The sequence below is a fragment of the Canis lupus genome, chromosome 14 (genome assembly GCF_011100685.1).
Source record: "Canis lupus familiaris isolate Mischka breed German Shepherd chromosome 14, alternate assembly UU_Cfam_GSD_1.0, whole genome shotgun sequence".
Classification (NCBI taxonomy): Eukaryota; Metazoa; Chordata; class Mammalia; order Carnivora; family Canidae; genus Canis; species Canis lupus.
The window spans coordinates 38,255,419-38,270,006 of NC_049235.1; the positions used below are offsets into that span (position 1 = coordinate 38,255,419).

The 14,588-nt window shown below is 33.3% G+C and overlaps 1 protein-coding gene across 6 annotated transcripts in view; it reads left to right on the forward strand.

Annotated features, from left to right (window-relative positions):
• Positions 1-14,588, forward strand: part of MPP6 (membrane palmitoylated protein 6) — a 111,265-nt gene that overhangs the window by 75,309 nt on the left and 21,368 nt on the right. For 5 of the 6 annotated variants that reach the window (XM_038557130.1, XM_038557129.1, XM_038557131.1 and 2 more), the window contains exons 6-10: positions 6,817-6,858; positions 8,293-8,424; positions 10,253-10,352; positions 10,687-10,755; positions 12,347-12,508. In XM_038557130.1, the coding sequence (XP_038413058.1) occupies positions 6,817-6,858; positions 8,293-8,424; positions 10,253-10,352; positions 10,687-10,755; positions 12,347-12,508 (505 nt within the window). The remainder of the gene's footprint in view (positions 1-6,816; positions 6,859-8,292; positions 8,425-10,252; positions 10,353-10,686; positions 10,756-12,346; positions 12,509-14,588) is intronic. The other variant, XM_038557132.1, reaches the window with a different exon arrangement.

Here is a 14,588-nt window from a genome sequence, read left to right on the forward strand (position 1 = left end):
GATAAGAAGACAATGTTGTGAAGGTGTGCATTTTCCTCAAATTGACTTTTAGATTCAATGAAATTCCAATAAAGTTTTTCATAGTATATGATGAGTAGTAAAGACACTTTTGAGGTAGAAAAGCGGGACTGGGGCATTACTAATCTGTAGGAGAGTTAAGATACCATCATGGTAATGGCATAGCAGCAAATAGAATGACAAATGCAATAGAGAGTTCAGAAAGAGAGCTAACACATGTACTACTTTGATAAGATGATATATCTTTTAGTGAGAAGGGGAGAGACTATTCAGTGAATGAAACTGGTTATTAACGGGGATAGCATATGAAGTTGTGTTCCTGTTTCACTTTACATACACAAATCAAGTAAAAGACACAATCAGTGAACCTATGAAGCAATATTAAAAATCACACTGTGAAATACCATTTTATAACATTCAGTTGGCAAAAAGTGTGCGTGTGACTGTACAATTTCTATCTACATTGCTGGTGGTGTGTAAATTCGTATAACTGCAGGGGTGGGGGGAGTTTAGCATTATCACAATTGAGTGTTCACATATACCAAAACAGTCATTTCCTAGAGCAGTTTGTATATATGTACAACTGGAAACATATTAACAAGCATATAAATCCCAAAAGATTATATGCTATAGTGTGATAACATTTTTTTATGTTTAAAATAACTAAATGCATACTTTAAAAGAATGTATATATTTGGACAATGGTAAAACTGTATGAAAGGAAAGCAAGGAATTCATGAACACAAAATTCAGGTAAAGGTTACTTTAGCTGGGGAAGCCAGGGTGATGGGATGGAATGAAATGAGAGCAGGAAGACCGCTCTTAAGGTTCTAGCTTCTGTTTTGGGTGCAAGTTTTTGGCTGTTTACCACATTATTAAAAGGAATAAGTAAAAGTAGGCTTTGCATGAACAAATTATTCAAATGTGATATAAATTAAGAACAGGAGTATAATTCTGAACAGTCTAGTATAATAGATTTTTTAAGTTAATTTTTTGACAGAAGCTTAAATTTGTGGCCTGCAGATGGAGATTTACCATATAGGAGTGTGCATTGTCCCTCAAAGCTTTTTTAAGCAAACATATAATCTAGTCTCCCTGCTAATTGAAAATGTGTGTGTGGCTGCATTTAACTGAGTAGGCTGAGTTCATATACTTTGAAAATCTTTCGAAAAATAACATTCATCCTTAATCATCTCTGCTATTGTCATAGTGAACTTTGTAGCAACTAAGATCACTGCATTCACCACCTTGTCACTTGTTCTAATTGCAAATTCAAATGGGCCTGAAAATATGTGTTGAGACTGGGGATATGTAAGGAGCACTTGCACTATGTTAAGATAACATATTCCCAAATTAACAGCCACATTCTAATTTAGCATAAGGGTCATGGTAGAGCTATTTCTACAGCCATTTCATCCATTTAATTTCTTTTCTTCTACTAATTATTGTCATTTGCATAGGTCCAGCATAGTCCTGTGAAATATTTTATTTTTTCAGTACTATTAAAATTTTTATTTTTACTTAAAAAATATCTTTGAGATAAAGTTTATATTTAAAGTGAAACCATCAACATAATCAAGACAGGATATATATATCTAGCACTCCAGAGTTTCTTTGTATCCATTTATAGTACTTCCTCCATGCTCCCTCCCACCTCCCCCTGCATTCCAGGCAAGCACTGCTCTGTTTTCTGTCACTATAGTTTAGTTTACATTTTTCCTTATTTTTATATAAATGGAAGCATACAACATGAATCTTCTTTGCTGTTTTTTGGGTTTAAATCTGTTGTCTTTCACTCAGCATAATTCTTTTGGGATTCATCATCTTTTTATGTGTATTAGTAGTTGATTCCTTTCTGTTGATGAGTAGTATTCCATTGCTTGGCTATACCACAGTTTATTCATTAATTGGCTGCTGAACATTTTTGTTGTTTCCAGTTTGGGGCTGTATAAATAAAGATGCTGTGGACATTACATGTAAGTCTCTTGGGTGAACACCTAGGAATTGAAGGATTGGGTCATGGTGGGTATATATTGAACTTTCAGAGAAGTGTCTAAACTGTTTTCAGAAGTGGTCGTACCAGTATACATTCCCAGCATCATTTTATGAGAGTTTCAATTACTGTACATCTTCACCAACATTTGTTATGGTGAGTCCTTATAAATTTAGACACCTATGTAGTTGTATAGTGGTATCTCAGTATGATTTTTTTTTAAGATTTTATTTATTTATTCATGAGAGACAGAGAGAGGCAGAGGGAGAAACAGAGGGAGAAGCAGGCTCCATGCAGGGAGCCCGACGTGTGGGACTCGATCCCGGGTCTCCAGAATCACCCCCTGGGTGCTCTGATTTAGCAGGTAGCGCTAAACCACTGGGGCTGCCCTCAGTATGATTCTAATTTGCATTTTCCTGATGACTATTTAATATTGAGCATCTTTTCTATGTGTTTTTTTTTTTTTATGTTTGTTTTGGTGATTGTCTTCAAATCTTATCCATTTTTTATTGTTTGTTTTTTAATTTAGTTTTCAGAGTTCTTTATTTTGAATATTGGGTATTTTTATCAGAATTATGACTTATAAGGATTTTCTCACAGTGAAAAGGCTTGCCTTTTCATTCTCTTAACAGTGTAATACAAAGAGCAGAAGTTCTTAATTTTGATGAAGTCCAGTTTTTCTATGTTTTTCTTTTACAGATAATGCTTATATTCCGTGTAAAATATTTTTGTATAAACCTAAGGTCATAAAGATTTTTTTTGGTATTTTTTCTAACAGTTGTATAGTCTTATGCTTTACATCTATCTCTAGATGTACACTAAATGGATATGAATTTTTGTATAAGATATGGGTGAGTGGGGGTTGCATATAGATATCCAGTTTTCCAGCAGCTCCATTTGTTGAAAAGACTCTTTCCTCAAATTTGGAAGCATTTTGACTAATACCTCTTCAGATTATTTTTCTTTGCCCATTTCTTCTGTCCTTTGGTGACATCACTTCCACATATATTAGGCTCTTTGAAGTTGTTCCATTACTCAGTGATACTCTTCATTTATTTCAGTCTTTTTACTTCACTTTTTCTTTTTTTTTTTTTTTAAGATTTTATTTATTTATTCATGAGAGGCACAGACACAGGCAGAGGGAGAAGCAGGCTCCATGCAGGGAGCGAGCCCAACATGGGACTCGATCCCGGGTCTCCAGGATCACACCCTAGGCTGAAGGCGGCGCTAAACCACTGAGCCACCCAGGCTGCCCCCTGTTTTTTTAATCTTTTAATGCTTTATCTTCAAGTTTACTTATCTGTTTCCTTCACTGTGCCATCTCTTAATCATTTGTGGTGTACTTTTTCATCTCATATAGTTTGGTTTTCATCTCCAGAAATCTAAATTGAGTCTTTTTTATATCTGTCGTGTTTCTACATAACATGGCTAGTCCTTCCTCTAGCTTCCTGAACATAAGAATACAATATGTAAAAAACAAAACAAAATATGTAAAGTTAAAATAACTATTTTAATGTTTTTATTGTTTTTATCTACTAATTCAATCATGTTTATCATTTCTGGATCACACTTAATTGATTTTTCTCTGCATTTTATATTTTCCTGCTTATTTGCATACCTGGTTATTTTTGATTGGCTGTTAGACATCATGAATTTTACCTTGTTGAATGCTGGATATTTTTGTACTCAGAAAATTCTTAAACTTTGTTCTAGGATACTTAGGTTAACTGGGAGCAGTTTGATCCTTTCAGATCTTGCTTTTTAAGCTTTGTTAGGTGCAACCAGAGCAGGATTAAGTTTGGGGCATAATCCTTTTGACTACTCAGTGCCTCATGAACTGAGATTTTTCTACTCACTTTGATAAGAAAAGAAATTTTTCTCACCCTGTATGACCTGATGATATTGCTCCTTACCATGCTGGTTCTTTACCTTACTGAATAGTTTCCTCATATCCACACACTGATCAATATTCTGCTGAAGACTGGAGGGGAGTGCTCGGAAGTTCTTGAGTGTGCAACCTTTTCCTCACTGACTACTCTATTTTGTATGCTGCAACCACCTTGATCTCTCTGGTCACCCAGCTCATCTCCTCAACTTGGAGACCACCAGGCTCTACCGAGATTCTTCCTTCCTGAGTTGCAACCTGGGAACTTGTTCTGTGCAGTTAGCAGGGGCAACTGAAAAGTTCATGCTGTTTATTTCCATTTTTTAGAGATCACGGACTTCATTGTCTGATGTCTTAAAAAAATGTTTAGTAAAGTTTTGTCCAATATTTTAATTGTTTCAGGTTGGAGGGTCCTTTATTAGTTCATCTTAGTGAGAAGCATGAGTCATTTTATCTTATTTTTAAGATACCATAAAATTTTTAAATTTAATTTTTAAACAGGTGAATCATTCCCATGGTTGAAAATTCAAGAAATATAAATAGGTATTCAATTGAAATCTCTCTCCTAATCCACTAAAACCTAGTCCTCATTCCTCATAAGAAATCATGCTATTAGTTTATCTTTCTAAAGTTTCTTTATTCATATGCAAGTAAGCAAAAATTATATATTAATCCATTTCCACCTCCTTTTCAATGAAAAGGTTACATAGTATATACACTTTTTTTTTTTTTCCACTTAACCCTGTATCTTTAGGATCTTTCCTTATTGGTACATAGACTGCCTCTTGACACATCACTGCCTCCCCATCCTTTTTAATGGCTGCATAGTATTATATCACATAGATTTATCATCATTTATTTAACCAATTCCGTATTATTGAACAATTAGGTTGCATCCAATCCTTTTCTACCAGGAATACTTTAGTAGTTAATACTCTTGTACGTAAGTCATTTTGCATATGTCTGAGTAACATTGCTATTTAATACACTACCGGAGGTGGATTACTAGGTGAGATTTTTGCATTTGTAATTTTGATAGCTATTGTCAAATTGTTCTCCCAGGGGAACTGAACCAGATCCTCCACTAACCTATTAGAAAAAAGCCTATTGGCCCATAGTCCTATCTATAGAATGTTTTCAGATATTTGGATTTCTGCTAATCTGATGGGAAGAAGATATTATCATCATATAGTTTTAATTTATATTTCTATTCTGAGTCATGTTGAATACCTTTTGTGTTTAAAAGTCATTTGTGGTGATCTCTGGGTGGCTCAGTGGTTTAACACCTGCCTTCGGCCCGGGGCATGATCTTGGAGTCCCGGGATCGAGTCCCACATCGGGCTCCCTACATGGAGCCTGCTCCTCCCTCTACCTATGTCTCTGCCTCTCTCTCTCTCTCTCTACCCCTGTGTCTCTCATGAATAAATAAATAAAAAAAAAATAAAAAATTTTAAAATTTTTTTAAATTTTTATTTATGATAGTCACAGAGAGAGAGAGAGAGAGAGAGAGGCAGAGACACGGGCAGAGGGAGAAGCAGGCTCCATGCACCGGGAGCCCGACGTGGGATTCGATCCCAGATCTCCAGGATCGTGCCCTGGGCCAAAGGCAGGCGCCAAACCGCTGCGCCACCCAGGGATCCCCCAAAAATAAAAAATTTTTAAAAAGCCATTTGTACTTCCCATTCTCTGTTCAATCTACTTTAGATTATTGGTTGGTCAGTTTTTTCTTTAGTGATAAGAATATAAGATTGAAAAATTTTAGTAAATTATGTTTAGTAACTTCTTAATAATGAATGAACCGTTAACATCCATAGTCTATTAGTAAAACACTTTACAATATACTTGATAGAATATAATTATACTAAATCTGGTCAAATCTCTAATGATTTTAAGGTCATTATAAAATCTTGAGAGCAAAGGTTGTGTTAATTTATTTTCCAGACAGATTTTATTTTATTTTATTTTATTTTATTTTATTTTATTTTATTTTATTTATTTTATTTATTTTATTTTATTTTATTTTATTTTAATTTTATTTTATTTTATATTTTTTTATTTTATTTTATACTTTATTTTATATTTTATTTTATTTATTTTATTTTTTTCCAGACAGATTTTTAAAAGTCAAAGTAAAACCAGGCTAATCTGAGTTTTCAAGTATGAGAATAATGTTCTAAAATTAGTTTAATAGGGATCCCTGGGTGGCGCAGCGGTTTGGCGCCTGCCTTTGGCCCAGGGCGCGATCCTGGAGACCCGGGATCGAATCCCACATCGGGTTCCCGGTGCATGGAGCCTGCTTCTCCCTCTGCCTGTGTCTCTGCCTCTCTCTCTCTCACTGTGTGCCTATCATAAATAAAAAAAAAAAAAAAAAAAAAATTAAAAAAAAAAAAAAATAAAATAAAATAAAATTAGTTTAATAAATGAAATAATAAGAACTGTTCCTCTAGAAATCCTTTATATTTGAGAGGTGTATTCCACAAATAATGACATTTCCAGAATAATTTAATGGGAGTAAGGGAATAAATATTTGAAATTTAGACTATCTCAGAAAATCAGAACTTATGGTTACAAGATGTATGTTGTCCCACAGATAAGAATGATAAACACATTCCTAGTTAGATGACAGGATGCTCTTACTATTCATTTGATGCAGCTTTCTTGAGTAGTAAGGAGTTTCAAGTATTTTTACAATTTTGCATACCCATCCTTTTTCTCTGCCTCATCTCAAACACCTCTACCTTTTTGCTTCTATTATTTATAATTTTCAGGTGTTATACCCTATGGACAATTAATGAGGGGAGTAGTTACTTTACCAAATGAGTGAAGTAACAAAATGGGCCAGTAGTTTGTTTATATTTTGTTAATTTATTGTCAGTTTAAAAGTCTGGCTTTATTTATGCAATGAAAAATATATTTTTAGAGTTGCATCAGTATGGAGAGGCATCCAGCACACGTCCGTCAGGTATGATGTCATTCCAGGACATTCTCTGGTATTCCGTTTTTCTGTCTTATCAGCCAACTAAATTTACCTTGATTAAATAAACTTAATAATTTGGGTTTTTTTTTTTCCATTGCCAAAACATTGAGCTGCATGCTATTGTCCAGTTAGCCAGTTGTCACATTTTAGCAACCTTAATATTGCTTGTATGCTTGCTTTTTAGATATATCTAAAATTGTATATCAAAAAATTTATTAGCTTACTGATTTTTTAAATAATTAGTCTTTCCAGAGTTACTGAAAATGTTCTGAATGCTTTCTACCACAATCATCTAATTGTAAATAACTAAAATTCTGTCACATATTTCCAAACTTACTTTAAAATTGTCTTAATATGCATCCATCACATTACATTGTACCACACTAATAATATAATGTATCTGCTTGTGTTACTTGAATATATTGTTTGGTTACATTTACAGAAATATAATAACAATGTTATTTTGACTAATTTTGTGCTCTTCTGCTTGTTAAAGTTTACCTGCTGATTAATGCCAAGTTAATTCTTCAGTAGATAAAATTTGAATTCTTATAAATATGCATGAAAAAAGCTTTAAGGAAGTAATCTGAACTTGCCATCAAATACTGAAAATGCGTAACTTATTAGAATTTAAAGTGAATTAGCAAAATATTCCAGTTATTGGAGCTAATAGTGGTAACTGGCATACTTTTATTATTAAAATGTATTTAAAAGAAATTTGTATAGTTTAGTGAATTTAAATTGAGAATTAGTTCCAAGGCCTTTTCAGTGTTTTTCTTACAATTAATTTAATGCTAATTATTTAAGTCAGAGCAGGATGATTTCAAAAAAGTATTTACCACACTAGCTTTGGCCACTGTGAATCTGTGTGATCATAAAAAAATATATTACTAGTGATGAAATTTGGGTTTTTAATTTTTTTTAAGTTACTAAATATATTTCAGGTCTGACCTCAACATGAACTTTCATTGTTAAATTTTGGTCTTAGGGCTCTTTCAAAAAGTAAAAAAAAAAAAAAAAAAGTCCTATTATATCTGAAATATATGCCTTAAATCAGCTGCATATATTGTTTCTGGGGGTTAATCAGAAAGTGGCATTTAATTGCATAGATATTACACAACGTTAGTTGGAAAATCGTGAAAAGATTTGGAGAAAGTGTCAGAATGATAGAGTGAAATGATTGTTGATTTAAGATTAGACATTAAAAAGGAAACAAAATTTTAGTTGTACTAATATTTATATCTTCTTTTCTAATGTCAAATTATTAATGTCTAATCATTGATTTTTATTTGAGTAGAATAAGTTCCTTACTAAGTAAATTGTCAATTACAATTAAATAATAGTGATTTGAAAAAGATTTCAAAAATCTAGTGACAAATGATACATCTCTACTACTTTAAATTGTGCTGTGTGTTTTAGGTGTTTGTGAAATGTCATTTTGATTATAATCCATACAATGATAACCTGATACCCTGTAAAGAAGCAGGATTGAAGTTTTCAAAAGGAGAAATTCTTCAAATTGTAAACAGAGAAGATCCAAACTGGTGGCAGGTTAGTATGCTTCTCATAATTTCCTCAGCTGCTTTTTTATTTTCAATCTTAGATCTGGCCAATATCTGAATACTCAGAAAGAAGGTATTAGCATTTGTTTAAATCATTTTTCCTGCATGAACAGCTCCTGCTTCATGGCTGCTAATTTTGTGGACAGAAGAGCAAATTGAGGGAATTTGTGAGTAGCTGTTAATGCAGAATTAACTAGCCTGTGGAGGTATTCTGTTGGATTAGGGATTAGAACAGTTGGTTCTTCACATTAGTGATTGTGGTCAAATATGGCATTGGGCAAGAACAATGCACTTGGGGTCATCCCTTCTCAGTGTTTGTTGTTGTTTGTTTAATCTAGAAGTCTTTTATTATGTGTATAGTAGTGTCTCTATACTGTCTCCCTCTATATACATTCATGGCAAATAAAAAATACTTTATTAGGCTCTTAAGTCTGTTTCCCCACCTCTTCTCAGTTACTGAGAAATGAAGGTTTGCTTTATGATTAGTGTTAGTTGGTCTTGGATTGAAATCTGTGTATATGGAAAGGAATATATGTTATCACTGTATTTTCCTCCACTTCATTTTCTAAAGATCTCTGCAATCATGTTCTGTTTACTTTGCCCTTAGTACAGCTTTCAGGAATCTCTAACAGCAGAATTAAATCTGTTTTTGTAATTGTTTACACTGGCTAATACCCACAGTATTCAGAGCTAGAGAAACTGACAAATCAAAGTCTAAAATCCCTTAAACTGTCAGAACAAGTGAGATTCTCATTTAAAAGCAAGGTGTAAGAAGAAAGGACCCAGAACCTAGCCCTAACTCTAAATTAAATGGAAGTATTAGTAACTCACGTTAGCTCTGTAAAGTTATATTGACTTCTAAGGAGGAATGAATGACAAGAATGAGAACAATCCCACTAATGTGTCCTTAAATTTAAATTAAGATATTATTATGTACAAGTGCATTTTGCAGTGAGAGAACAAAAAATAGGTAAATTAAACAGAATCCATGATCTCTAGAGGTTTCCACTGAATTTCTTAGAACTCTCCTCAAAAAACTTTTTCTGTGGCTGTTTCCTTTATTCAACTTTTCCAGGAGATTTTTCTCTTTTACTCCTTTCTGTGAATGTTATCTCTTAGTTCTGTTTTTCATCCTATCACCATTATTTCAGTCTTTTCCTGCATTTAGTGATCTGTTACTTTAATTCTGTTTTTTAGGATTCTAATGGCTAAAAATGATACCAGATTTTTCAATGCAAGTTGTAAAGATAAAAGACCCTAACTTTGTGGAATATAAGCCATTAGTAGCCAGTTCTTTAGCCACTATTTTAAAACAGCACATTTTTGGATTTCAAAATTCATTTTCTTGACAGTAGATGTAATTTTACCTATTTTAAACTTAGGATATTCAGATTCTGTCTCTCTAGTAGGCCTAAGGTTGATAGTAAATACCTTACTAATGGTGCTAATGAAACATCCTTTTAATACACAGTGCTAATGAAACATCCTTTTAACACATAAAAATTATTATTCCTTTTCATTTGCTGACTAATTTAGCATTATAAATAAAAAGTTGTAGTAATGTAAAGATCCTTCCTTTAAACTTTTGCATTTTGGTCCCAGAATTTTGACACCAAATGGCAGATTGAGCAGGTGCCAGTTGATTCCTTAGCACTAAAATGTTTAAGTATCGTTAACTGACAATGCCATGGATTTAAATCTCAGGGTCAGTTTTGAAGAGCAAATGCAGTATATTTTTGCTATTACTTGTCCTACTTATTAGAATATGGTCTCAAGGTTTGGTCACTGAGATATACAATTCATTAATTTGATTCTAGGCTAGCCATGTAAAAGAGGGAGGAAGCGCTGGTCTCATTCCAAGCCAGTTCCTGGAAGAGAAGAGAAAGGCATTTGTTAGAAGAGACTGGGACAATTCAGGTGATGAGCTCAAAACAATGTGTAACAAGTAGTCCTTTGTGATCACCTTTCTTTTCCTCTTTTCATCTGAATCAGCAAATAAATTTATTTAAAATGTATCTAATCCATCCCATCTACTTTGTTGTATCTCTCTCAAAAGTAAACTTTTTGATCCCTCTCTGCCACCTGCTGGTATAGTTATCAAAATTAGTGGCTCAACTCACTTCTGCCCCCTTCTGCTCTGTAGGACACAACACTAGAAAGGTAATTCTCCCACCCCTATAGAATACCACAGGGCAGTTTTATTATATTCTGACATACTGTTTTAAGTTATATTTGTCTTGTCACCCTTCAGGACCTTTTTGTGGAACCATAAGTAGCAAAAAAAAGAAAAAGATGATGTATCTCACAACCAGAAATGCAGGTATGTTTTAAATACCTTTTCGAAAAGTCTAAGTGAGATAGCTTTAATCATTGATTAATGTGGCATAAACTCTGAATATATAATTTTAAATGAAAGTAATTCAGATTAATACCCAACTGTAAGGGGATGTCACTTGAAAACACAGTACAATATAATATGAAGACATTATTTAAATCTTGATACTGTATATACTTGTACTGTCACCAGAGTGGTTTGTGGGTTTTTTGTTTTGTTTTGGTTTTTTTTTTTAGGTATAGTTTACAATAAAATGAATTGGTTACGATTTATGCTTGTATTAATGAAGGAACAGTATTATTAATACTATTTATTTCATAGAACCTTGATGGTAATTTATATATCATTTCTAAAGAAATGCCTTGATGAAGATACTAAAAGAGATGATTAAGAGCAGCTATATCTTGCCTTAACATTGTCCATGATAGTTTTGGGAAAATAACACTGGACCAAACAAATCTTAATCTGATCTAGTAGGATTCTCTCTTAAATCTTTTAGACTAAAAAAAAGGTAAATATGACAACTACCATAGTTATTCTTTTCAGTTCTAGAGGCTGACAGGCACGAAATGCAGCTCTTTGAATGAGAAAGCCTTCTGAAAGGAATTGACAATTTTAATATACTTTATAGACTTCAGAGCTGCCTCTACACTTGTAATAAAACTAAATAGCACACTATAATGGAAATAATAATAAAATAAGGGGAAAATAGACTTTCCCTTAATGTTGTTGTAATCTTCTGTGGAGAAATTATGCAAAGAAAGAGTTACTATTAAGATAATCACCTAAGGAGGAAGTGTTATTACTGCAGATTGAGAGTTATAACTAATAACAGGTAATATACTATTTCAAACCCACTTTGGCCTTATTATTCATTATATATGAAGGATATATATCCTTACAGCTTTCTTGCAAAATAGAAAACTTGCTCACTAAGATTTAATTTTGGAATGTGTTTTGACAAAATAGTTTGGCTCCAACATTTTATATATAAATTCAGAATCTTAAAATTTAGTTGTCAGCATGTTCGAATGCATTTATTTAATCAAACTGGTATTTGCTGGACTCAGCATGCAGTATTCATTCATTTATATTATTGGATGGGCATACTCATTCTATGGGACTTACTGAAGCAGCCACACTAGGTGTACTGCCATCTTTTATATCTGATATACACTAGTTGGCTGAACAAATTACATAAGCTAATTTGTAATTTGATTATATATATATTAAAGGAATTATTTCTAGTGATGAATTGATAAGGTTTAAGTGGATAGAATATGTGATGAAGGTAAAGCACAGGTATTTTCTAGCTTAGACAAATTTTTGAGAGCAAATAGATGGAAGCAGATGTTTAAATCAAGATATAAAATAGTTTATTGTACTTTACCAATATAAAAATGATTTTTAAAACTATTTTAAAAATGAATTTATGAAAACAAATCTCTAGTGAGTATAATTCAAGTGATATTTACCTATCCAACAACTAAGCCCTTATTGAACAGAATTGCAGAAGTTTTTCATCCATCTGAAAGATAACTGAATATGATGATTTTCCATTTACTTTTATATTTAGAATTTGATCGTCATGAAATCCAGATATATGAGGAGGTAGCCAAAATGCCTCCCTTCCAGAGAAAGACATTAGTATTGATAGGCGCTCAAGGTGTGGGACGAAGAAGCTTGAAAAACAGGTTCATAGTGTTGAATCCCACTAGATTTGGAACTACAGTGCCATGTAAGTTTTCTTTGCTGTTTAATTGAAATCAAAGAGTAGGGTGGGACAGATTATTATTTTTATTCCCGAAGGTTTTTTGTTTTTGTTTTTGTTTTTTTTTATTCATAGAAACACAGGCAGAGACACAGGCAGAGGGAGAAGTGGGCTCCATGCAGTGAGCCTGATGTGGGACTTGATCCCGGGTCTCCAGGATCATGCTCCAGGCCACAGGCGGCGCTAAACCGCTGCGCCACTGGGGCTGCCCTCCCGAAGAATTTTTGAATATGCCAGTGGAAATAAACAAGTAGATGATCCTAAAAAACTCAGTGACTCTACAGCTTTCTTGAAATAGTTAATAGTTAAGTCCTGTCAGCTTGTCGCCCAGTGAGAGTAGCTTCTCCAAACTTTTTAATCCAGAAATGGTAGTTAAATGCAAGTATTAGGAGTTTTAGCAGAATCATTATTAACTTTGTATTTTGTACAACTGATGTTTATGTGAAAAGTTATATTTTTTAACCCATTTTAGCAAAAAGAAAAGAGGGAAACCTGCTGAATCCTCAGACTGCCCCCCCCCCATGTGGCCATCCCTTTGTGAATTTTGTGCATTCTCCCTTGTAGCTCTGTCCTACAAGATCATAAACCTGATTTTTGATAGCACATCAACAGTGATTCATCTTCCTGAAGCATTAATTAAGGTCACAAAGGTTGACATAAAACAAAAATAATAGAGATGGGAAGCCTAACTATTAAGTGAACTAAACATTCATTTTATGATCTTTACATTCTTTCCATATTTGCATATTTATGTGGAAAATTAAGCAATAATGTCAGAAGTATATACCTGATAAGAATAGATCACATCAAGAAGTTAGATGATGTCATAGACTTGTTATGAAGCCTAAAGCACATTTGTCTTTATTTTGTAAACGTATGGGCCTTTGCATATGGGAATCTACATGCTCTCTCCCCTGAACAATGCAGGAGACAAGCCAGCGTTGCCCTTATAACTCCCCTTTCTGTGTTTCTATTGCTGACTGAGCCCCTTTTTAATTAATATACCTATATCTTCAGGTATATTAATGCCATTAAGCCATTCTGAGTTAATTCTTAGCCTAATGTCACTCCATCTCTTTTAGGTGAATTTTAATGTTTCTCTGCTTTCATCTGGTATTTCAAGGTTTTATTTTCAGTGAGTAATCTTATTGCTAAAATTCTTAGGGTTTGGTTGGAGGAGTAATAACCATGTGTTATTTGTAATCTCTTCATGGTAAGGCCTTGGATTCCATTGTAGGCACTGCAAGTCACTAAATTCAGACAAATACTGGTTAAATAGTTAAGTAAAAACCTCTCTATGACCTAAGTATTTTAAGTATTTTAAAGTATTTTGTTTCTCATTTTATCAACTTAATACATGTACAGTATTTTAATCAAGTAGTTCTTAAAGTTATGTAAATAGAAAAATTAACTGCCTGTATTGCTTTGGCCTACTTACCAGAAAGAGTTGTTTTTCATGTTTGTTGCTATTTATTTGGTAGTCTTTCATATTTCTTAATAATGTCCTCATTCTGCAATTTCTTGCTTTATCCAATATAAGCTTTATCTTTTGACTTCCTGACTCACTTCCCAATATAAAAATAAGTCTGGTTTCAGTTCATTGAATTTTACTTTCTTAAACAGCTTCTCCCTCTCCTTCCTTCCATTCAGCAATTGCTGGAGTTCCTTTTTTCTTCCTGTCTTTCCTTGATTTTATGTGTGTATGTGTGTAATTTTTTTTTTAAACCAAACTCTCATCCAGTAAGTCATGTTTGTTTTCTTGGAGACCTCTGTCTCAAGAACCATAGACCTTCCTGCTTCAACGAAGATGAGATGCTCTCTGTTCTGTCTGTGCTGCTGTTGACATGGGAGTGTTTCCTTTTGTTGCTCCCCTGGGTTCACAGTAGCCTTGTTTTGCTGGGACATATCCTTTTGTAACCTTACAAGAAATGGTGTATGAGGTATAATTTCTTTATCTTTGTATTTGAAGATGTATATTTTCTGTCCTATATTTGATTGATTGCTTAACCAAGAATAGAAATTCGAGATTGTAAAACTCAAAAGAGGT